This window comes from Rattus rattus, chromosome 3 (assembly GCF_011064425.1).
Source record: "Rattus rattus isolate New Zealand chromosome 3, Rrattus_CSIRO_v1, whole genome shotgun sequence".
NCBI classification, from domain to species: Eukaryota; Metazoa; Chordata; class Mammalia; order Rodentia; family Muridae; genus Rattus; species Rattus rattus.
In genome coordinates this window covers 219,219,920-219,245,442 of record NC_046156.1, presented here as the reverse complement: position 1 = coordinate 219,245,442, position 25,523 = coordinate 219,219,920, and the positions used below count along the sequence as shown (strand labels likewise).

The 25,523-nt window shown below is 45.0% G+C and overlaps 1 protein-coding gene across 1 annotated transcript in view; it reads right to left on the bottom strand.

Annotated features, from left to right (window-relative positions):
* The window catches only part of Bves (blood vessel epicardial substance), a 34,801-nt gene extending 11,194 nt beyond the window's left edge, over positions 1–23,607 (bottom strand). Inside the window, exons 1-6 of the mRNA XM_032896902.1 lie at positions 23,377–23,607; positions 19,452–19,576; positions 16,527–16,714; positions 15,011–15,119; positions 7,028–7,195; positions 6,108–6,249 (exon numbers count right to left, since the gene is read on the bottom strand). Of these exons, the coding sequence (XP_032752793.1) occupies positions 6,108–6,249; positions 7,028–7,195; positions 15,011–15,119; positions 16,527–16,714; positions 19,452–19,576; positions 23,377–23,602 (958 nt within the window). The 5' untranslated portion in view covers positions 23,603–23,607. The remainder of the gene's footprint in view (positions 1–6,107; positions 6,250–7,027; positions 7,196–15,010; positions 15,120–16,526; positions 16,715–19,451; positions 19,577–23,376) is intronic.
* Positions 23,608–25,523: the final 1,916 nt, after the last annotated feature.

Here is a 25,523-nt window from a genome sequence, read left to right as displayed (position 1 = left end):
TTGTCTTTTGAGACAGACTCTCTCACTGAACCAGTTGGCTAAGCTGACTCTCAGGACCTGGCTGTTAGCGCCCCCGCAGCTCCGGGGTTACTGACGGGTATGCGGGTTGAGGTCCAGACTCAGGTCCGCATTCCTGCACAGCGTACACCACCGACTGAAGCATCTCTCCATCGCGCCTCTGGACCTTCTCATTAAGAGGATTAACCCATGTCTCGCTACATGAAGTCCTCCTATTGCCGCCCTACAGATTGAGAAGGTACTATGTGGGAATGGTGGCCACCCACTGGATGGAGGAGACAGGGGCCATGGTGACACACCACATGCCCTGCCGGCTGGGGATCAAGCAGGAGAGGTGAACATCACGAGTCTCCATCCTAAAGGGACAACGAACACTTTTTCAAAACGTGCTGTGAGGACTCAACTAAATAAAAAGTCAGGATACGCCGCCAGCTGATGCAGCAGATTAGAGGCCCTCGGGGAAGTTTAGGCTCAAACTGATAACACGGCCCGCAGGATGAGGAGCAGCACTAGACCCTATACCGTATTCGGTCTCCTGATCACGGCCAGGTGACTTAACTTCCCCGAGCTGCTCCTTCCTCACCAGCAACACGGGGTGCTGCTCACCCACCCTTCAGCTCCTCCTGCAGGTGCCTCCTGTCTGTCGCACCTGCCGTTTCTCTGTATAATTTGCAAAGCCCCTGTTTATAAGTCTGCTGTTGTTCCGAGTGGGCATGGCAATGAGCTTGAGTTGAACAGGTGATTTCACGAAGCCAGCCTTGAAGCTGAGAAGGCTTCTCTGGAATCTATTCTAGGCAATAGATTGATGAGCTCTCCGTGAGAAGCTCTACCGTCTGCAGCCTGGAATACCACGTGAGGAGAACCAAGCACGGCTGCACCGCTCGCTCCTGGGCTAGACTTCCTGGTGTACTTCCCGGACGCAAAGCAAAGGCCTTTCCTCAGTGAGAAATCTCTTATTTCACAATATCTTTAACAGCATCATAAAAATTCAATTTCAGGGGGGGAAAAACGGTTTAAAATAACAAACTCATTCGAAGAAGAGTCCCAACTGATATTATCCAAAATATCTGGATTTGAATAACAGAAACTAAACAACTGTTATTTAACTTGTTAAAACGAATTCTGCAACTTTCCAGGAAATTCAGCAAGCTCCCTGTTGCTATGACAACGCCTGCGCATGCGCACACTTACTAGTAACGTAATTGCCAATATGTTTCATCTGTGTGAGAGACAAAGAGGAAGACGGAGACTCTCAGATACTACGGGAGGGAGCTGAAGTTGGGAGGGCAAGATGGCGAGTTTCCCTTACAACGAGGCACACTGACCAAGCCAGTGGAGAAGAACCAGTTCACACTCACGCACAGGACGGCATTACGTCCACTTACACACTTTGGCTAGTCTGACCCTTCTCTTCCACCTCACAATTACACATGCAAACTTGAAGCACATCAAACAAAGCAATAAGGAGAGTTGAAAGAGTTAACCGGATTCTGAGCTGCTGACTAACAACAGGACTGAATTTTCCTCCAGCACCCTTGAGTAAGTGACAGTTGGGAGCGGGACACGGAATCCGTATGATAGGGTACAGATCTTGCTGTGACTCTGGCTTTGGGATGTGTAGAAAAACAGCACAATCTAGGCAGTGGGAGTGGTGGTAATTTCATTGAAATGGTTCATTTCAACTCTCTCTTCACCTCCCTGTGAACTGCATTTCTGCCTCACCACACTTCTGCCGTGTAATGCTGTCAAGTATGCTTGTTGTGCTATATACCACATCCTGGCCAAGATCTTTAAAAATAACGTCCCCGTGCCGGTCCATGCAAGTCCCAAGGCTTGAGCTACTGCTGGGTGGATGCACAAGACCATTGCTACCACCCCTGCACGACCTGATTAGCAGAATCCCAGAATACAGGGAGTTCTGGAGCCCCCACACCCACCCCATCAAAGAAGCTGGTAGAATAACCACACAGGCATCACCTGAAGTGTGTTAAACCGTGAACCCTCAAGCAGGACGGCTGCATCAGGAGCGATCGCACAATTCAGGAATGCGTAAGAATCAATGTTCTTGGACTGCAAAGTAGGTGGTAAAGGGTTCACCTGACATTCACGAAGCCCTGAGTTTAATCCCTAGCACTGCGTGAAATCAGGTTTGGTAGCACTCACCTATAAATCCAGAATTTGGAAGGTGGAGGCAGGAGAAAGAATTCAAGGCCAGTCTGGGTTACCCATGACCCTGTCTCAAAAAATCAAAAACAAAAACCAACTAACCAGACAGACAAATAACCCGAAAGAATTAAAAAAGAAACCAGCTTTATAGGTCAAAGAATTTTTAAAGGAGAAGAAGCAGGAAAGCCCCTAAACTACGAGACTGGACACAGATGGACACACGGAGACACACCACACACACACACACAACCTCTGCCCTAGATGACCTTGAACGCAGAGATCTCCTTGTCTTGGTCTCCTGGGATTCATAGCCACTGTGCCTCAAGATCTCTATGCCAAGATCCAGCTCAGAAATTTGTATCTTCCAGCCTCAAGATCAGGAAATGTCAGGTGCCACAACAAACATTCCATTGAACTGAAAGCCGCTGCTTCTTTTTTTTAAGATTTATTTTTATTTATATGAGTACACTACAGCTGTCTTCAGACACACATATCAGATTCCACTACAGATGGTTGTGAGCCACCATGCAGTTGCTGGGAATTGAATTCAGGACCTCTGCAAGAGCACTCAGTGCTCTTAACCACTGAGCCATCTCTCCAGCCCCATTTTGGGCTTCTAATGCCCTTATACCAACAGGCTAAGAAAGGACTAGCAGTGTTAGGAGGGGTGATAGATCCAGATTACCATGGGGAAATTGGATTGCCTCTCCATAATGGAGGTAAAAGGATTATGTCTGCAGTGCAGGAGATCCCTTAGGGTGTCTCTTGGTACTACCATGTCCTGTGATTAAAGTCAATGGGAAACTGCAACAGCCTAATCCAAGCAGGATGACAAAGGGCTCAGACCCAGCAGGAATGAAGGTATGGGTCACCCCTCCAGGAAAAGAGCCAAGACCTGCTGAGGGGCTTGCAGTGGGTGGAGGAAACACAGAATGGCTAGTAGAGGAAGGGAGTTGTAAATACCAGCTAAGGCCACGTGACCAGTTGCAGAAACGAGGATTATAAAGTAGTATGAGCGTTTCTGTTTTATTTTGTCAAGAACACATTTGTATAGTTATTTGTGCTTTCTTCCAATTTCTTTAACATCAATCCATATTTAAGTTGAGATAGTAAAGAATGTTCCCAAGGGACACTGCCCCACTGTAAATTTACAAATGCCTTTTGAGATTGTATAAGGAATAGTTATATCATGTTAGACATACTCATGACCTTGTTATAGTTTCATTTGTGTCAAGTTGACAAGGGGTAGGTGGATTGTAGTGGCTGTTCCTGGTTGTCAGCTTGGCTACAATCCAGGATTGGAAGGCTCATCTGTGATTCTGATCTTGAGGCTGGAAGATACAAGTTTCTGACCAGGATCTTGGCATGGAGATCTTGAGGCAAAGTGGCTATGAACCCCAGGAGACTAAGGCAAGCAGATTTCTGAGTTCAAGGTCACCCGGAACAAAGCAAGTGCCAGATGTAGGCATGGTGGTTCACACCTTTAATCTGGGACTCACTTTCTGCTGGGGACCTACATAAGGACATTGGAAGAAGGAAGATCCTCTCTTCTTCACCTGCCTGCCTTGTGGGACTGAGCCACTGCTAGATCCTTGGACTTGCATTCACAGCTGCTGCTGACCATTGTTGGGGAGTTGGACTACAGATTGTAAGTCATCAACCAATTCCCTTACTATACAGAGACTACCCATTAGCTCTGTGACTCTAGAGAACCCTGACTAAGACACACTCCTACCTGTTGACATAGTAACTGCTCTGGCTGGTTCAGATCAACCAATCACAAAGCACCAGTTAGATGGTACGTGCCTCTTTTCCCCCTTTTAAAACAAATAATTTTGAAACCGAGCCTGTTTGAAAACGGCAACTTCCCTGTTTCTGAAAACTATTCAAACTATTTATCAGGACGTCGGGACGGATCTAAAAGGACAATGGCAACCTGTGAGAAGCAGAGCCAGAGGACAGGAAAAGGCTTCAAGGACCTGAATCACATTCAACAACTGCTCAAAGTTATACATTATTCACAGGTTTACCTGGCCCAGCCTCCATGGGCCAACTATCCAGCCCTCCAAGACTCACGGGGACAATCATGAACTCTCCATCTTGCCTTAGCCCAGTTGCTTAAATCCCTCAGCTAGCTGGGATTGCATCCTGTGTCCTTGACCATTGACAAATCCCAGCCCTTTTATCTTTTCGGAAAGCTCGTGTTGTCACATTAGCTTCTATGCCCATGGGGTAGTACGGCTTTTGCTGAGGACTAATTCGGTCTCGAAAGCAGTGAACTTACATTCAGACCAGATCCCTAAATCTGTACCCCAGCAGGGACTGAGGTGAGCTTTGACTACTGAGTACTCAGACAACACTAAGTGCTACCAACAGCCTCACCTGAAAAGTTAATAGTCTCTGGGCTAGCACAGGGCACTGCCAAGGTACCGACTCTCCACTCTCACCAGCCCACTGAGGTGGTGCTGGCTAAATGGTTACCCACTGTCAATGGTACCCCAGGAACATGCACCTGCCGCTCTGGGGTAGAGCTTTAGACTGTCTTTCCTCTGCCACAGGCATAGTAGCTACCCTACAAGTGCTCCCTCTGGCCGGGTTCTGGAGAGCCTCGCAGAAGCCTCGAGTAGCGCCCTAAATTAAGCCGCACTAGAATAAAGCACAGCCCTCTCTAGTTCCTAAGCGTGTTGGCCTTGAGGTCATCCCCTTTCTGTCCGCAGTGTGTTTCTATCTCTACTTCGGTTTGGAGTTTGTATCTGAAGGAGTCGGAACTCTGCGTGGTATATGAAAAAGCCCACTCAGTCCTTTCCCTTGATTCTGACCAGCAGACGAGGCCTTAGGTAAAAGACACCCTTCCTACATTGTGGAAGACAGGATTCTGTGTAAACCTCAATTCTTCCGGCCTAACTCCGTTGCTTCCTTGCTCTCCCTGTCTTGTTTAGAGGGACGCAGGTAAGCATCTGAGCCTAGCTGCTGCTTCAGTTTTTTCCACGTCATCTGAAATTTCTATGATTAATGTACGCGGGTTTTGTTCCAGTCGTCTTGTTAATTTATCTTGGGTAATTCTCAAGAAAAGCCAGAAGCAAACCCTAGAAAGGAAGGGGTGAAGTTGTCTCTCCCACATGCTAGTAATATGTCCTTGTAAATTCCAGCCCCTTCTCAGTGTGCAAACTTAGAACGTTATCCACCTCATGTAGGCCATTCAGACACGTGACCGTTCACACTGACAGCGCCGAGCGAGGGTTCCCATTTTTCGGTTTCTTTTGCTTGGGATCACACCTGGACACACGGAGGGTTTATGCAAGGGAAGAATGTGCCTGCTTTTCTGCAGGGTCCCATTGCGAGCCGAAGCGCTCCTGCGTTCAAAATCATTCTTAAGTTTCAAGTGATCAATTCTTAAGATAGTTCGTTTTCTTTCCTTTTACTAGTCCTGAACGTCGGTGTGGCTTGGGCCACCTATGACGGTACGAAGCATACGGGAGAGCTGTGGTAGCTTCTTGGGAGTGTATGGGTGTTACTCACATGGGTGCTGTGCAAGCACCTTCGGGAACACCCTGAAACCTGCTCACTTTTAACTCTTGCGTGCACACTGGGATGAGCAGCCAGCCATCAGCTGCCCATAAACTCTCACACACCGCCACAATCGTTCACTAGAGCTACTCGAACCACAATGGCAAGCAGTCACCCAACCGCAAGGACCCGTGCACACCATTCCAAGTGGCCAGAATGAAAAAGAAGTGACCAGTTTCAGAAGCAGAAACAGCTCCCAAGTTGGACTTTGGTCTGTGTCAAACACGGGGCCGGTAGGTCCTCTAGGCCACCAAACAGTCACTTGAACAGTGATCTGTCTGACCAAAATGCTCCCAGTGCCTGTTCTAGTGACATCTACCGGAGAGGTGGGGAGAGCCAGTGCTGTGGGAACTCACGGAGAGAAGCCGTGCTGGAGGAGCCCCGCAGGAAGTGGTGGAGGCCGTCCTCGATGTCGCTGGAGCTAGTGATGCTGTTCCTCATCTCCAGCATGGAGATCTGTGTGCTGAGGCTCATCTGGGGCTCCAACTTCTTCACTTTCTGCAAAGCGAGGTTTCGAGATGCCTGAGAGGTACAGCGGTTGGGTCCTATATTCCCTATAAGCAGCAGGTATTAGTGCCCCTCCCCCCGCAAAAAAAAGAGTGATCGAGTGTTCTAAAATGTATGCTGTATCTTTTTCTACGAGCTATCACTTTAAACACATCACTCTAAAACTGATAAATATGAATATTCCATGTGTTAATCTGAAATAGTAAGCAAGCCCTTCTTTCGTGTGGTGTTAGGGATCTGAACTCAAGGCCTCACACATAACAGGCAAGCCCTCTCCTGCTGAGCTACAACCCCAGCCTTAAGGCGAGAAGCACCTGGACCCGGGAACCTACTCGGCCCATCCCATTCATTGCTCCCAGTAGGTAGCACATATCAAAGGAAAAACGTTTTAAAAGTTCTCATCCGTAATTGCTTTCATTTCCTTCTCAACACATGCAGAAAACACCAAGGCTAAAATGTCAACCATCAGTCTTACTTCCTGGGATACTGCCTTTCCACACCTTCTCCACGCCTCCCCTGAGACTGCTTGAAGACTTTTGGAAAGGACAGTACCCCATCCCCTACATGTTAGTCCATGACAGTTGGGCCAAGCTCTGACAATGATAGGAATTACCAACTATCCCTTGCCTTCAAGAAAGGGCTTGCTAAAGAGTCTCTCCATTACAACTACCCCCTCTGAAGCCTGTGAATACGTCATAAACTCAGTGAAAATTCAGGAAAATACACACATTTATCAACCCCCCCCCCAAAGAATCAGAAAAGCACTTACTTTATCATTTAAGGTGGGGTCATTCAGTGAGTACAGCTTATTTGTGATGTCTTTCCCTATAAGGTACCTAAAAATTTCATACAGAAAAGGCTCTGACTCCAGAAAGTACGTCAGTCTTTCTCTCGACCAGCATAAAAACCTGCAGTTATCGTCCGCAACAATGGTGACCTGTTGAGGGAACAAACACACTAGCAAACGTGTACCTATCATATATACATAGATCAACATACATCTACATACATAAGCTATGAGTTTGTTAAGCTGATGGAAGAAAAGACGCTAACAGACGCTACCATAGGAAACGTCTGTCAAGCTGGGCAGTGGCGGTGCACACCTTTAATCCCAGCCCTCAGGAGTTTGAGGCCAGCCTGGTCTACAGAATGAGTTTCAGGACAGTATACAAAAAAATCCAAGAAAGAAAAGAGAAAGAAACATCTGTCAAATTAGTTATAACCTTCTATACTCCATAAAATTGTGTTTAAAAACAAACAACCTGTAGGCTAAATCCAGGCAACTTCTCTGTTTTACTGCTTGGTTTGCGTGGTCTCAGGACAGAAGGACAGCCATCGGGCATACACTGCTGTGGTTGTTGCAATAGGGTCTTTATGAGAAAGTATTTCTTTACCTGCTGCTTACAATGAGGTTTAAAGACAGGCAGTGGTGGTTTGAATATGCTTGGTCCATGGGAAGTGTCACTATTAGGAGGTGTGGCCTTGTCGGCAGAAGTGTGTCACTGTGGGCGTAGGCTGTGAGGTCCTATGCTTAAACTCCACCCAGCGCAAAAGAGACCCTCCTGGCTGCCTTCAGAACAAGACGTAGAACTCTCGGCTCCTCCAGCACCAGGTCTGCCCGGACACCGCCATGCTTCCCGCCATGGTGACTATGGACTGAATCTTTGAAACTGTAAGCCAGCCCCAGTTAAATGTTGCCTTGGTCGTGGTGTCTGTTCACAGCAATGGAAACCCTAACTAAGACACAGGCCTTTAATGAACACAGAGATGGGGGAGAGGGAGAAAGGGGGAACAGAGGGAGAGAGTTGGTGCGTGTGTGTGTGTGTCTGTGTCTATATGTGTATATAGGTGTCTGTATATGTATGTGTGTATACGTGTGTGTGTCTATATGTGTATATAGGTGTCTGTGTATGTATGTGTGTGTGTGTCTATATGTGTATACAGGTGTCTGTGTATATATGTGTGTATACGTGTGTGTCTATATGTATATATAGGTGTCTGTGTATGTATGTGTGTATACGTGTGTGTGTCTATATGTGTATATAGGTGTCTGTGTATGTATGTGTGTATACGTGTGTGTGTCTATATGTGTATAGGTGTCTGTGTATATATGTGTGTACGTGTGTGTCTATATGTGTATATAGGTGTCTGTGTATGTATGTGTGTATATGTGTGTCTATATGTGTACATAGGTGTCTGTATGTGTGTATACGTGTGTGTCTATATGTGTATATAGGTGTCTGTATATGTATGTGTGTATACATGTGTGTGTCTATGTGTGTATATAGGTGTCTGTGTCTGTATGTGTGTGTGTATGTGTGTGTGTCTATATGTGTATATAGGTGTCTGTGTATGTATGTGTGTATACATGTGTGTGTCTATATGTGTATAGGTGTGTGTGTATATATGTGTGTGTGTGTGTCTATATGTGTATATAGGTGTCTGTGTCTGTATGTATGTGTGTGTGTGTGTGTCTATATGTGTATATAGGTGTCTGTATGTATGTATGTGTGTATACGTGTGTGTGTCTATGTGTATATATAGGTGTCTGTGTCTGTATGTGTGTGTGTGTGTGTGTGTGTGTCTATATGTGTATACAGGTGTCTGTGTATATATGTGTGTATACACGTGTGTGTCTATATGTGTATATAGGTGTCTGTGTATGTATGTGTGTATACGTGTGTGTGTCTATATGTGTATATAGGTGTCTGTGTATGTATGTGTGTATACGTGTGTATGTGTACATGTGTGTCTGGCTCTGTGAATCAAACCCAGGGTCAAGTAAATGCTCTACCATTACCACCAGCACCTGAGAGTAGACTTGTAAATTGTGTATGAAAAAACCTTTCACCCAGATGACTCATGAACACACAGTGAGAAAGAGTCAAAGGCCCCGGTAAGCTATTGATGAGAACAACGGTGAGTGACCTCTGCCACAGGTTTCAAGGCTAGCTCCAAGGTAGCCTACAGAATTAGGTCCTCAAACTAGCACAGAACTGAGACACCACACCCTCCCGTGTAAGTAGCACAACATGGAAAAGCAGGGGTGGGCACTGTCATGGCACTAGAGAGCCCGAGAATCATCCAACAAACTCCTCCTTCATACTACCAGGACTCAGGATCCAGAAGCCTCTCCTACCATGCAAATGCTCCTCAACACTCTGTATGCCATCCGTCCCCTCATGATGACATTCAAACCCTAACCACCAACCCATCTGCTGACTTACATGTGTGGACTCCTGAGTATGCCAATGCTCATGTGCCTTCAGGGCTGAATGCCTGGCTTCAGCAGAGTACTGGTCTACCTCCACTTACACAAAAGAGCTGACAGATGAGTGAACACAGGCACTGTTGACAACGAAATCCATTTCACATCCTCAGCACGAAACCAGTGTCGGTCCCAGCTGGAGACTGGTAAAAGCTTATTAAATTGACATGAAGTCTTACCTGGGACTCAGAACATATATTTCCAAAAGAGCTTTCTTTGTGGGTGATTTAAGGGTTTCAGGAGGATTTAAATCTACCAAGAATAAAGATGAAAAAACCCCAGCTTCCCAGGATCGTTAATCAACAGGCTGAAATTGGAGCTTAGCAGGCCAATGTTTGCAGAAAAAAATAGTCTGCATTTATTATGTCAGAAGAGGGTTTCAGGAAAACCAAGCACACCTGGATTTAAGAAACGCATCAGTAACTTTTGAGATTCCACAAAGCACCCAGTGACGCACTTCATCAATGTACATTATGACAAAGGCCACTCGGGACTGCAGTTACAATGGTTAATAAAAAAGACAAGACCCAGGGCTGAAGAAATGCTAAGCTTAGTGGTTAAAAACACTTCATGTTCTGCCTGGATGGCCAGAAACCAGAGGCTGGATACCTCAGAGACCTAGGATAGAACCAAACCTGACTGGAGAAGAAAAAGTCAATCAAATGACACCTAATGATATTCTGCTATATTCATAGGTTAGAGTCTGGCCTATTTGTCATCAGAGAGGTGTCACCCAACGACAGATGGGAGCAGATGCAGAGACTCACTGCCAAAAATTAGGCAGAGGCTGGGGAACCCACAGAAGAAGGCAGGAAGAACAGATTATAGGAACCAGAGGGTAGAGGATACCACAAGAACATGGCGCACAGAATCAACTAAGCAGCACTCACAGAGGCTCACAGAGACCGTGCCAAAATCGCAGATCCTATGTGGATCTGAGTTAGGTCTGGTTATGTAGCTGGGTGTTCTGTGGGACTCTTAACAGTGGAGTAGGATGGTGGATGTCTCTGACTCTTTGCCTGCTCTTGGGACCCTTTTCTTCCTCCTGGGTTGTCCAGCCCAGCCTTGATATGAAGGTTTGTGCCTAGTTTTGTTTTGTAACTTGTTATGCTGGGTTTGGCTGATATCTGGGAGGCCTGCTCTTTTCATAGGGGAAAGAGAGGAAGAGTGGATCTGAGGGAGAAGAAGAGAGGAACCGGGGGACTGAGAGGAGTGGATGGGGGTAACTGCAGCAGGGATGTATTATATGCCAGAATAAGTAAAAAGGGAAGGAAGAGAGGAAGGGGGGCAGGAAGGGAAGTAGGGAGGGAAGGAGGGAGGGAGGGAGGGAAGGAGGAAGGAAGGAAGGAAGGAAGGAAGGAAGGAAGGAAGGAAGGAAAGAAGGAAACTGTTGCTCTTCCAAAGGACCTGAGTTCAGTTCTGGGATGTCTGATGTCCTCTTTTGGTTTCCATGGGCACTCACATGTATATGTGTACACGCACACACGTGCACTTTTTAAAGGATAGGATCCAAGAGGACCAGGTATGGTATCCTATGCCTGGAATCCTAGCATTCATGAGGCTAATGCAGAAGAATGAGGAGGTTGGAGCCAGCCTGGCTCATACAGTACTGTATGTATACCATATAGTCCTGTAACTGTATGTATACCATACGGTGAGTGCCAGGCCAGGCTGAGCCCCATAGTAAGGCAGTGTCTGAAAGAGGGAGCTGAGGGAGCTGGAAGGTTGGCTCAGTGGGTATTCCATGTAAGCATGAGTTCTAATCCTGGTGCCCACATAAAAATCTGGGTGTAGCCCCAGACTGGTAGGTACCCCTAGCGCCATAGAGGGCAGAAACAGGAGATCACTGGGCTTTGCTGGCCACTAGCCTAGGAGAGAGTCTGTCCTAAAGACACAAGTCAGAGTGACAGAGAAGGCCACATGGAGCCTCTGTGCAAATGCACAGGGATGCACACCTGCACACATGTACACACAACAAAATAAGTTAAAATTTTTTCAGAAGACAAGATCCTTGTTTTAAGAGTATGGCTGTTCTGCCTAAATGTATACCTGTGTGCTACAGTGCCTGGTTCCATGGAAGCCAAAGAGCGCATCAGATCTCTGGAAGTTGCGTTATAGACCTTGAGCGCTACCATGTGGGAACTGGGAATCGAACTGACGTCCTTTAGAAGAAGAGTGCTTTTAACACCGGCACCATCTCTCCAGCCCAAAGGTGCTCTATTCTTTAAATCCAGTTAAAATCTCATGTTCATTTATTTCACAATGCTTTTCTAAGGCCTCTCCCTCAATGTCAACGGAACTAACTGATCCTCAGGTTTTGCAGCAACAGGGCATGTGACTGACCACGGGCAAGCCACCACCGCCACATCAGCTGATGGAATCAAAAGAAACATGTTTATCAGGAATGCTTACTCGATACTCAACTGTAGAAGAAAAACATAAACACCACACACCACTTCTATATCTTGTAATACTGATACCAAAGACCCTGTCAACCTCTGTACATGGGAGTCTGGTCTGAAAGTTCCCCAACAGCAGGCACTAAAGACAATGAACCTTGGGACCCATTTTCTTAGCCTGGTCAGTCTGCCTGCAGCATCAGAATTACTAAGATATACACCAAGGGATGGACGTTCTATGCTGCCTTACAGTTCCTCCCTTTCGCCCATTGTACAGTTCACCTGACCACAGAATGAGCTGACAGAAACAGCCTAGAGTGGTGGTACCTGCCTATAGTACTAGCACTCAGAATGCTGAGGCAAGAGAACTATCACTGGTTCGAGGACAACCTGGACTATACAGTGAGCTCAAAGCCAGCTTGGGCTACACAGTGAGAATACATGTCAATCAATCAGTCAATCAATCAATCAATCAATCAATAGTTGAGGGTGTAGCTCAGCCTAGCACGCACGAAGCCATGGATTTGATGCCCACTACTGCACAGAGAGTGTAATGGCACATCCTACAATCTGAGTGAGTACCCAAGAGGCAGAAGCAGGAAGATTCAAAGCTCGTGGAGATCCTTGGTCACACAGAGTTCAAGGCCAGTCTGAGATATGTGAAATCTCGTCTCGTGTCTTCCAGGGGACATAAGACCTTAGCAGAGTGCTCCCAGGAAGGACAGGACCATGCTCAGGAAGATACACATGCACGACAGTGCCCTGGTGTGCAATACTATAAAATACTGTGGAACAGCAATTTCCCACTGAATATCTGACTGCAGAAATGTTCTGTCAACAGTCAGAGAACGGCCTCTCCCTGGGTTCATTCTGATGAAGTTGGCTCTAACTGTTCCAGGCACAGATTTGATGGCAGTGCACTTTCGGCTACTGGCAATCACAAAATACCACAAAATGACAAAATGCCACACCCGGTGCCAAGGGAAGCTGGCGGAGATTAGCGAGGATGAATCCACGATTTTATCATGTTCTTGTAATCCTCACACTAATTGGGAATAATTCTCAACTACTAAAGCCCAGTTCCCCCAAACAAAGAAAACTGTTGTTATAGGCAGTAACTTTTTGTTAGCTTACTCATAAACATAACTTGGTGTCCAGTGGGAAGGGGCCACACATTTCTATACCCGGCTTTTCCAGAATCCCTTGCTTCTCAATCAAAGGTTTAGTTTTTATCCCAAACTGAATCCTGGTCTCTTTGGGATAATGAGAGACTAAGTTATTATACGAGGCCACCTGTCAGGAAGTCAGAAGTAAGAGAACTGGCTCTCTCCTGGTTCTTTAGTGGCGGTGCTTAAACTCACTGCTCAAACAGGAGCATGCATCCCAGGACACAGATGGCTTCCCCAGTGAGAAGTCAGTGCAGCGAGGACACCGCACCAGCCTTCTCTTCCTATGTGTCAAGCGCAGCCAGCATGGGAACAACACTGCATTTGTCAGAGTCTTAGTTATTGTTCTGTTGGTGTGAGGAGACACTATGCCCAAGGCCGTTCTTACACTGGAAATCATTTAATTGGGGCTTGCTTACAGTTTTAGAGGCTTAGTCCATTATGTGGTGGGGAGTAGGCATGGCACTGGAGCAGTAGCTGAGAGCTTTGCACCCTGATCCACAGGGAGCAGAGACATAGGCAGACAGACAGACAGACAGACAGACAGACAGACAGACAGACACACACACACACACACACACACACACACACACACAAATAGGGCCTGGCCTTTAGGAACCTCAAAGCCTGCTCATAGTAACATACTTTCTCCAACAAGGGCATACCTCTTCCAACAGGGCCACGCCTCCTAATCCTTCCCAAACAGTTCCACTAACTGGGACCAAGCATTCAAGCACATGAGCCTATGGGGGCCATTCTCATTCAAACCCCCACAGTCAGGGAGTTAAAAGTAGTACTTCTAGTAAATATGCCCATCTGTAACAAATTCCAAAAGTGCCCAGGCCATTTATGCAAGCAGAGTGGCCCCAAGACAGGGCTGAAACTCTAATGAAACAAATGAAACTGCACTTTCCCTTCCTGTCCAGTCTACGGCATCACAAGTTGAATGGCATCCCAAACTGAGCCTACAAGATTTCCCTAGCAAGGGACAGGAATGGGTCCTGATTCTCAGGTTGTTGATATTCTCCTCAATTCTATGTCCTGCTAAAGCAACACTGTGACCAGAATATTTCCTTCCTGCTATTTATCCAGAGACTTGTGTTCTTGGCTATTTTCCTGAGAATAACAAATAAAACAGGAGGCCCAGGGACATTTGGAAATAATCGGAACAAGCTGCGATACAATAGAGCAATTCTTCAAAAATAAAAGAAGACTAAACGGAATAGCATTTGAACTGCTGATTCTATGAGGAAGTTCCTCTTTGCCTTTAAACACTAACTATTTAAAAAAAAAAGTGAAGCAATTAGAGGTTTTATTTTGTTCCCTATAGTAAAGCCCGTGTCCTGTTCTCCCTAAGAAAGGCCATCAATAATATGTTTAGGAACATGGACTATCTACAAGTGATAGAATTTTTCTCATAAAAAAATTGATTTTTTTTTTAAAGAAAGATTGTATTTTTATGTGAACTCATTTGCCTGAATGCATGTTTGTGTTTCAAGTGCAGAAGCCAGAAGAGGGCATCGAGTCCTCAGAGTCACAGCCAGTTGTGAGCTGCCCGGTGGGTGCTGGGAAAGGAACTGAGGTCCTCTGGGAGCGCGGCACAGCCAGACCCCCAAAACAATGTTTTTTTTTTAATGGAAGTATTATAGAATGATTAAAATGTTTTGAAAAACAAAATAGTAGGCAAACTCCCACCCCAGAAATAACAGTGTTAGCAGGATGGCCATTAGGTTAGAGCACTGCTTTTCAGACCTCCACCTCCAGCTGAGTGCACACAAACACTGTTGAGAAGCATTGTCCTTCATGGCGTTATACTATAGACCAATGCGTCTACATCCCTTCTAAGAAGAAATTATAGTCACTTTCCTAAGTTTGCTTGATTTGAATGATTTCAACCTTCTTCAAAGCCAAAATCATACCTGGAATTTCTCACCCTTGTGCATCTGCGTTGATCTGAATTCGGGAGAATCTATAAAGGCACACGGGTAAATGTTATGCAGAAAATGTCCTCGATAGGAGACCTTCATTCTGGCAACAGAAGTCAAATGGTAACACATAGAATTTCACACAAAAATAACCAAACTAATTGTTTTCATCCCCACAACATTATAGTCATAATGGAGTTGTCCTGGTTTTAAAGGTTCCACAGGTGATGGACACAATTTAACGCACTTCCAGAGACAAAAATACTTTTTAAAATGTCATAAAAAAAAAAGAACCAGCATCCATTATTAATCCAGACCACGGTTTACATTGTTGCCTCTCTTATAGTTGAAGTGACTATGTAATTTGTGTACCACAGACATTCGAGAGGAAGAGGGATACTATTAGTAACTATGTTTCAAGGCAGGCCTGGTAACATGCAGTCATAGATACAGACACTCAGGAGGCTGAAGCCCGGGAGTTTGAGACATCATCTAATGTGGGATGATGTCATACAGGGGAGGGCAGGTACAAGATAGAACGAGGCCTGTCACTGGACGAGAAGGAAGGATGGGCGGGAGAAAAGTCTGAGGGAAGAGGAGGAGACTGGAACAGGAGGAAGAGAAGCAGCGAGGAGAAGAACATGGAGGTGGATGTTAAGATTCCTCTCTGCACCCTTACAGGTGGTTATGAATATTCTTAAGGGATGGATGTATACAGGGCTTTGTGTGTCTAGGTGAGCAAATTATATCGTATCAATTAGATCAGAGGTTATTGTGTTTTGTGTTCTTTCCTGTGGCGATTTCATTGAATTCAAGAGAATGTATGGAGACATTAGGACACTAGGCTGCCATGGAATTGGGATGTATATTTCTGGCATGGTGGCAACCTGGCTTGAAGATGGGTAGAGAGATTGTTGCCAGGCTCAGAGAGAAGCCATCGGCAGTGTGATATGGGATAGAGCAGAGCGGGTGAGACGCTTTGCTGACTGAGAGGAAGATATCTACCAGATGTCTTGGGGCACTGCGGTGCTCGATCTAGCGCGGGGTAAAAGACAGCATTTTTTTTTTAATAATTTTTACAACAACAATCTAAAACCACCATCAAAGGAACACAGAAATAATTCTGCCCAGTAACACTGGTGACTCTCCACTCAGATGATCCATATATACTTTGGCATTCAAAAACTAAACACGTCACCTCTGCGACATGTGCAAGCTTCCGAAATTCAGTTTAAACACATTTAAAGTTTGACTCATTAACTTCAAGCAAAAAGTCAATGTGGTTAAAAAAATATTCCCTGTAGAAAAATTTGGTATCAGTAAGATTTGAGGCCCTGGTGTCTGCCCATTGTTATAGGCACACTGCTCCACAGCGGCCCAAATTTAAGTCGCAAATTTGACCTTCGCCAGAAGTCATCGCTTCTTCCTTTAGTGGCAACGTTTCCTTCCCAGAGGCCACGAAAGATCGATCGAAGGAAACCCAGGAATGCCCTTTTCTACATACACTTACCTTCCCTTTAGGAGAATGCTAAGACGGTCATCAACTGAGGTTTTGTCCTCCGTGGCATAAACCTGGCCCCTTTTCAAGGTCTGGATCACACAAAACTGTCCAGTTAGCCTTCTAAACAAATCCGGAGGGACTCGGAGGGGTTCGAACAGTCGGTGGTAGACACCACCCAGGTCCTTTTCAATCTTGACCTGAAAGACAGCAAAGCCAAGGCCCTGCACTGAAGCAGCCCCCAGACACTGACTCTTGGAGGCACAATATGGATTTAAAACGTAAACGAAGCTATGATACACAGCAGTGGCTAGATGTATGTGTCAGTGGGGTCTTTAAAAGGGAACCTCAAAGCTCAGAGTCTATTTGAAGTGCCTGGAGGTTGGGTGGGGGGCTAAGATCAGGCGCACCTCTTTATACGGACTCCGGAGCGACTGCTGGAGGTTTGGGGGCTTGTTGGGTCACACCTTCCTGCCTTAGCAGCAGAACAATGTCTGTTTCAAAGGACAAAATAACCTTAACTTATGAGAGTGAGGAAGGAAGAACTGATATAAAAACAAATTTACAAAATGATGCATTGAACATTCTTTTTTTAAAAATCTCTGTGTCATTATTTAATGCCTCGAGGCAGGAAAGCCACCACTCAGGGCTCCACACTTGCATAAGCAAAGTAAAGGGCAGGGTGAAGAGCTTATGGTTCACCCTAGCCTAAACTACACGGAGCCGAGATCCCACTGAAGAGTGAGGCTGGCTTCCAGACAGCAGTACTGTGTTAATTATCTTCTGCCAATTCTCTCAGGCCAGGGCCTGCCACGGGTCTGCATACAGCGGTGTCTGGAAGTCACAGTAATTGGGTGCATGGGAAACCATCCTGCACTGTGGATGAACTCTGACCCAGCGAAGGGCCTGACAGACACATGGTGAAACCTACAGACGCAGAGTACAAAATTCTCTTACGGGAGCCGCTTCTACCTGAGGTCTCTGTTCCACTGCTTCATTTCTGTGAAGAATCTTTTATTTATCTACTGATTGGATGGTGGGTTAGTTGATTGATTAGTTGATTGACTGAAGTGATAGTATGAGGGAAAGAAACCAAGAACCCAGCTGCTGCATGGTTTCTGGTGCTCCAATCATGTCGGTAGACTGAGGCCCAGTGATGAACACAGGGCCTGTCACAGGCTAGTAACATACGTTGTCCTGCTCTTCTTACGCCTCAGATCAAGACCCAGTTTCTTCTTGAGGTTGACCAGGTTCTCTTCTTTGGAAGCATTTGTTTGTCAAAAGTTTCTCTGGGCACCTCCAGTGCACACGAGGCTACAACAGCTTATGTGGGAGACTACATTATTGCCCTCAATTGTTTGCTGTCCTAAAGAGAATTAGCCTGCCTTACCTCCAACACTAGCAGGCTTGGGCATGCCACCGGCTTTGGCCAATGAAATATGAGCAGAAGTGATACATTTCTTCTGAGCAGATTTTCTTTTTGGACTTTCGTTTTTAAATGTTATGCATGAGTATTTGGTCTGCATTACGTACATGCAGTGCCTATAGAGGCCAAAAGAGGGCACTGCATCTCCTGGACCCGGAGTTACAGATGAATGGGCGCTCGCACGTGGTGCTGGGAACTAACCCTAGATCTAGTGCTCTTAACCACCGAGTCACCTTCTAGTTCCTTGAGCAGATGTTTTAAGAGACGGCGGGTGTTTTTTGACCTGCCACTCCCCCTCTGCCACGAGAAGGCAGAGTCCAGAGAGTCTGCTGCTTCAGCAGAGACCCTGAAATGAGTAAGATGATGGGATTGAACCCGTGACGCCAGCCAACGGATAAGGTGGGCGAGGAGAGAAGCCCTTGCATCGTGGATACCTTTAGATCATGTTACACAGCCTAACACAGAGAAAACAAAAAACAAAAAACTGAACAATTCGGGAAAGCATTCCAAACTGAGCTGCTGTGTGACAGGTTACAGGATAGTGGGGGAAACATAGCATCTGTGTTTCTAATAGTTTGCTACACTAAACAGAGAGCTAGGATGAGCATTACCGTCTTAGGTCACTGAATGCTTGTGCTTAGGGCAGTCGGCGCGAGCACGGATGTCTCGATTTCTAGAAACCCAGCTGCTTTCTATTTTGTGTCTAGGTTTATGCTTTGGGGAGGTTATGTTGTAGTTTTTTGGGGTTTTTTTTTTTTTTCATTGTCTTTCTTTCTTTCCTTTTTTTTTTTTTAAAAAAAATTGAAAGCGGGACCCTGTCACTCACAGCTCCAAGCTGACTCCAAACTCACTAGGCTGGCCTTGACCTCCACCTGCCCCAGGGAATGCTGGGATCACTGACTTCCACCTGCCCAAGGGAATGCTGGGATTGCTGACCTCCACCTGCCCCAGGGAATGCTGGGTGTGTCGCTGTACTCAGATGCGCTCTGTTACTGAGAAAACACCGTAAGAGAAGCCAGGGTCCCACATAAAAAGTTAAGTATGGATATTCTGGTAAAAGGCCACCAAAGGTACTGATTTCTTCACGTGAGTAGTTTAGGCTCAAGAAAGATAAGCATTATATTAAGAAAACAGAACGGGCCATCTGCTAATCGTTAGTGTGAAATGGAAGATGCCCATCAGTAATTTTATAATTAAGCAAAGATATTCCCAAGTGATATCTGAGTATCACCAGACCAGGAAATAGTCACATAATAGGCCTTTAAAAAAAGACAGAATTAGTCATGTTTTTCATGCTCCAGCGAGTCAAAGTTTTGAAAAATTCATTTGTTAGATGAATTTCACAGATTTCAAATGTTTTTCTCTCAGGCATTTACCCAGAAAGCTCAATATTCTGAATATCTGAGGGGGACCAAGGCTGTCAGGTGCACACACGCAAGTCTGAATGAAGTGCTATTAAAAAGCTTTCATATTTAAAGTCACTCTCTTATTTAAAAATTTTTAGTAATTACCGGTCTTTTCTTGTACAAAAGATATGAAAGATGCAAAATATTGATACCCAAGAACACCGAGTTCCAGATCATCATATCCAAGGCACAGCGGTAGAGAGTGGCCCAGACCACGTAGAGGGTACATCCTGTTGAGGAACAGTCAACGTATTAGATACTCAAAACAGACTCTGCAAATAACTTAACGAATGTAACCCTCCTCTGTCTAGAAATCAAGCACATTCTAGAAACACTTAAGCTGAATACCACATCTCCATTTGAGTTCATTACTGGAAACACACCTCGACCCAAACTACAAGTTTTGCTATTTCTATAGAAACAATGTTTTTGGTTGGTTGATTTCTAAGACAGGGTCTCATTATGTATTTCTGGCTGTCCTGAAACTCAACTCTGTAGACCAGGCTGACTTTGAGCTCACAGAAATTCACCTGCCTCAGCCTCCTGAGGGCTGGGACTAAAGGAATGTGGATAAGAATTTTTTTTTAAAGTGGAAAAAAACCCACCATAATTCACCAGCTAAAGAAAACCACAGTTGAGATTTAATACTGCCTTAAGGTTTTCACATGGCTTCACCTGAAATAAGCCTACTACGGGTACAAACTTAGAACTTATACTGAAGGCAATGAGTTTCCCATCTTATCAAAGTCCTTTGTAAGGGGGTTGTAATCACTATGATAGGCATAAATGTAACTCATTCAACCATCTGCCCCCTGATAGGCAATACTCTGGGATTTGGAACACACACACGCACACACACACACACACACACATATTCATATACACACATACACACACACATACACATATACATATACACGCACACATGCACACACATACACATATACACACACATACACACATACATACACATACACATATACACACACATACACATACACACACATACACACACACACACACACACACACACACACACACACACACACACACACACACACACACACACACACACACACACACATACACACACACATACACACCACACACACATACATACACACAAGCACACACACACACACACAAATACACACACACCACACACATACATATACACACATACACACATACACCATACACACACACACACACACATACACACACATACATATACACACACATACACCAACATACACACACATACACACATACACATACATATACACACACATACACCAACATACACACACATACCACATACACACAACACATCATATACACACACATACAACACAACACAGCAGACACACATACAAAATGCAGCACAGACATATATACACATCCCCCAGATATACATCCCATACCCAACACCCCACATACACACACACATACAGATACACTACATACACATACAGATACAGTACATACACACAACATAGCATACATATATATAACACAGCACACCAAACCACATATACAACGCAGCAATACGTCCCCCACATATACATCACACATACAACATACATATAAAACACAGCATACATACACACATACACATACCACAAATACACACAGCTCAGCATCAACACACAGCACACACACATGGTTTCTTTGGTTCTTGTTATTTCATTGTATTTTATCTGCAGGATCTCACCTGGAGTGCAGGGACTGCAGACAGTACCCTATCAGCCTGTTCCACTCCTAGCTCTCTAATTTGTAGTTTTCTGAGACAGCGTCTCCCTTTGTAGCCTGGGCTATCCTTACTCCAAACCTTTCTGCTTCTGCCTCTTTATTCAATGGGATTACAGCCATGCTGGTGCACTGCCTATATGATGGTGTAGACCTATATGATGTTGTACACCTATATGGTGGTTTACACCTATATGAGAGTATACCTTGGGGTAAGTAAAAAGGCAGCATTGTATAAAAATATTTCTCCACTTATGATTGCTTACCTAACTGAAGCTTAAGGCAAACAAGGGAAAGACTATCACAGCTTCAGGCAACACCGATGAAATGTTTCCCACAAGGTTTCCACAAACTTACCGAACTCATGGGGGGAACACCAGGATTGCATCGTCAGCATTATAAAGTTCGAAACTCCTGTCCAGGCACAGTGGCACACACCTTGAACCCCAGCACTTGGAAAGCAGAGGCAGGGGGTCTTTTTGCGAGTTTGAGGCCAGCCCAGTCTATAAAGTGAGGCTCAATCCCACTCTTAATTTTTTAAACCTCATTATTCGATAAGGAGCTACGTACTATATTTCATTTTGTATTTCCATGATTAGTGAACTAAAATATCCCGTTTACTTTGGTGTTTGGAGACAAGGTCTCATGTGGCTCGCCTTGAGTCTCAGGCTAACCTTGAGCCCTCAGTGCGGCTGAGGGGATAATTGAACTTCTGGTCCTGTCTCTTGGGTGCTGACTATGCCTAGGGGTTCACGTAACATAGGTAAGTTCTATGCCAACGAGCGGCAGCCCCAGGCCAAGGGCAGGAGGCGTTTCACTAAACTTTTAAGTGGCCTGGATTTTCACTTGGTGATCCATTCGCCGACTGGCCTCTTCCTGTATTTTCTCATCAGTTCTCTTGCTTTGTATGAGTGTCTTTATTTTCTAATCTCTATACTTCTAGTTGAAAGTGACCACTAAGGCACAGACGCACAGATTCATATTCACATGGAAGCAAATTTTTCACATTAAAGGTCAGCTATGTGCAAAGCTGGACTTCATACCAGTGGAAGATCTGAACAAATCTGGTCTCTTTACTTCCTGGGCCTCAGTTTCTTTATTTATGGGTGAAAGTTATCAGGCTACATAGACGCTTTCTGGCACACTTTGCCTCCAGAACTCTTGTCTTAATACTTAAAGCTTGGACTAAGGGTTCTCCGCCAGTCAACTACGTCCCCCTGCAATGGTTAAACACGTGGAAGCCAGAAGTCCCGACAGCTGATGCATAGCTGCCCTCTCCGTCCCTTGCCAGTTTTTATACACTTCAAGCATAAAAACCTAGTCTCCCTTGGCACTGCACTAAAGTCTCATCTCTTCTGTGCCCTTCTCCAGTTTACCCGCTGCTCACACTTAAGAGAAACCCTGGTCATCTCTCCAAAGCCAGCGGCACTGCCACAGAGGACCTTGCCTTCCATTCCCATGGAGCCTGCCACCCCTGTTTGCTCTGGGCACTACTAGGTATAGACCTGCCGTGCACGCCTGACCCCCTACACTGTGGCAGGCCGTCTGGTTTTACAAGGAAGGAGACCGGCTTCCTCAGTCTTTGCCGGATATTTTACAAGTATAAAAAAAATGCACCTAAATGAATGGAGAACTGGGGAGAGAAATCCTATGAAGAACTGTTAATAATCACTAGATAAAACAGTAGATTTATTGTTTAGCATTTTAGCGTGAATAAGCAAGGCTTCCAATCATGTGATAGAGCCAAAATATTCATATCATTTACATTTTATACAAATGTCCCACTTGAATCACTGCACACGGGAACTGATTTTATTGCCAAGCGGTCTTTTCAAATCACAATGGTTGAGGCGACACTGTTTTCTCTGTGCCAGGTACTATCCCAACATATACATCTGCTTAATTCTCACAACAGCCCGAGAAGGTGGATTTTAGGTTCACCCTTCTTTGATGCGAGGGGAACCCGGAGTGACAGAAAGTTAAAGCCATCAGCTCAAGTCGCACAGTTGGCAAGCAGAGGATTAGGGCGGGGATCGCACGCCCTGGCTCCAACATCTACATGCTTGCACAGGAATGGATTTCCTGACATGTGGAACCTGAGTATTAAGAGTATAGGAAACCACACACGCTACGGAAGGGAGGCGCCGACTGTGTGGACACCTACGTTCTAAGTCAGTGGACAGACTGCTGACCAGATCCCAGAGACTAGCATTTCCTGCATGCTCGAAACCCATCTGGTGCCAACTGCACGCGCGTTATTCCAAAGCTAGGGATGCCTCACCTATAGACAGCATCACTCTGAGCAGTATCATATGGAGGTGGAGAGTGGTGGGAATTAGCAAACCAACTGCGAAGCAAACGTTGGCCACGTGAAACACCAGATGGTGAACCTCCCGCCAGTTTTCACAAGTGGTCTCATTGGAAGGCACGGGTGTGAGACTTTCTAACTCAGGCGGAAAACCCACTACGGTTGATTGCGCCAGTGGGCTGGGCTCCGTAAAATTCATGTTGAAAAGTCCTATAAAGACAAAATGCACACACCGTCATGAGTGGGAACTTCGTCTTTCACGACTGTGACAGGTAAGATGCCAGAATTACTTTTATGAATCACATCTCGGTAGACAAGAGTTTTCTGGTACATATCAGGTACATAGGTTCATTCCAGTCCTGTCACAAAGTAAGCCTGCCTTTTCCCTATCTGTCATATGGTCCCCCATTTGCCTCGTGATGAAATGAATCATCTCAGACAGTACACGATGATTCCGGCAGATGCACACACATTTAGCAAAGAAACACCAGTGGGGAGAGAGTGAGAATCACCAACACTCGTGGGTCACAGCATTCACCATGGTTTAATGGAGTCTTCGAACCATTCACACTGAAGACCCAATCCAAGCACAGGGGGAAAACTGTAAAAAACTGGTTTCCCGAGTCCTTTAGAGAGGAACACCCTCATAGTCGTTACTTAAAAGGTCAAAACGTGGGCTGGAGAGATGGCACAGTGGTTAAGAGCACTGACTGCTCTTCCAGAGGTCCTGAGTTCAAATCCCAGCAACCACATGGTGGCTCATAACCATCTGTAATGGGATCTGATGCCCTCTTCTGGTGTGCTGTATCTGAAGACAGCTACGGTGTACTTATATATAATAAATGAATAAATCTTTTAAAAAAAAATCTAAGCCTACAAGAGAATATTGTAAAAAAAAAAGGGGGGGTGAGTTGGGGATTTAGCTCAGTGGTAGAGCGCTTGCCTAGCAAACGCAAGGCCCTGGGTTCGGTCCCCAGCTCCAAAAAAAAAGAAAAAAAAAAAAGGTTAAAACATGTAGAGGGTTCTGCTTTGTGCCAGTGTTAAATCCTTACCACATACCTACCATAATTAGTGCACATAACCATATACAACACCAATGTATACACGCATGTGGAGAACTTAAATAGCATTTAACTTTTCTTTTATTCTCCAACTTAGGCCTCTGTTTTTATTCCTCAAATAATTCTAGTTGGTAGCACTTGGCAAATTAAAAAGTGGCAAATGTGCAATTTATATGTCGGACAGAAGGTTCATGAATACACACTTGGCTACTTAATATTCATCTCCTTAGCAAATACATTTCAAACGATATACATGTTACACATTTATATAAAACCAAACACAAAGTAACACTCCACCCTGTCTGTTATTCTCCATCCTTGGTCTCTGCTCTTCAGGCACAAAAACCTCCATTATTAATTATACAAATCTGGTCCTGGGCAAAAGGACATAGGCTTACAGAAGACATGAGTTAATCTACTTCATTTTTTACTGACAAGTGAAGACCCAAAATACCTTTAAATTTAATTTAGAAATATATACATCTTTGAAATAAAGAAAGCCACATTTTAACATAATAAAGACTTTAAGTGGTATAACAAAAGGGACAAACATCTTGGAAGGACATTAGACAAGTATATGTGGGTGAATTCTGTATATCTTAGGGTGACAAACATTCGTAAGTGAGTTATGAAGTGAGTTGAGGCAAAGTTTACTTTTGTGACATTTGTTCTGTGGTGCTGATCACACACAGGGCTTTAAACAGAGACATATATCCACCCTAAATAGTTCACAAATAAATCAGTTGACTTAAATATTGATTTTCTGCAAAAAGAAAAAAATGAGAATTCAACTACTTTCTAAACATCGTACTAAAAATGTACGCTTATCACAATGGGCTGGTTGCAAGAACCCAAAAGTGGGTATGAATGTCATGCCTGCCTGCTATTGTCATAGCCTCCCAATGTCCTGTAGGAGGCAGGGATAATCCGTACTGAACGGTACACTTCCAAGGCCCTATAGATAATGTCCCTGAGAAAGAGTCTAAGCAGATAAGACTGAGACATAACACGTATGGAAAAAGCATTTTTCACTCATACTTCCCTGCATTGGGTCAGCTT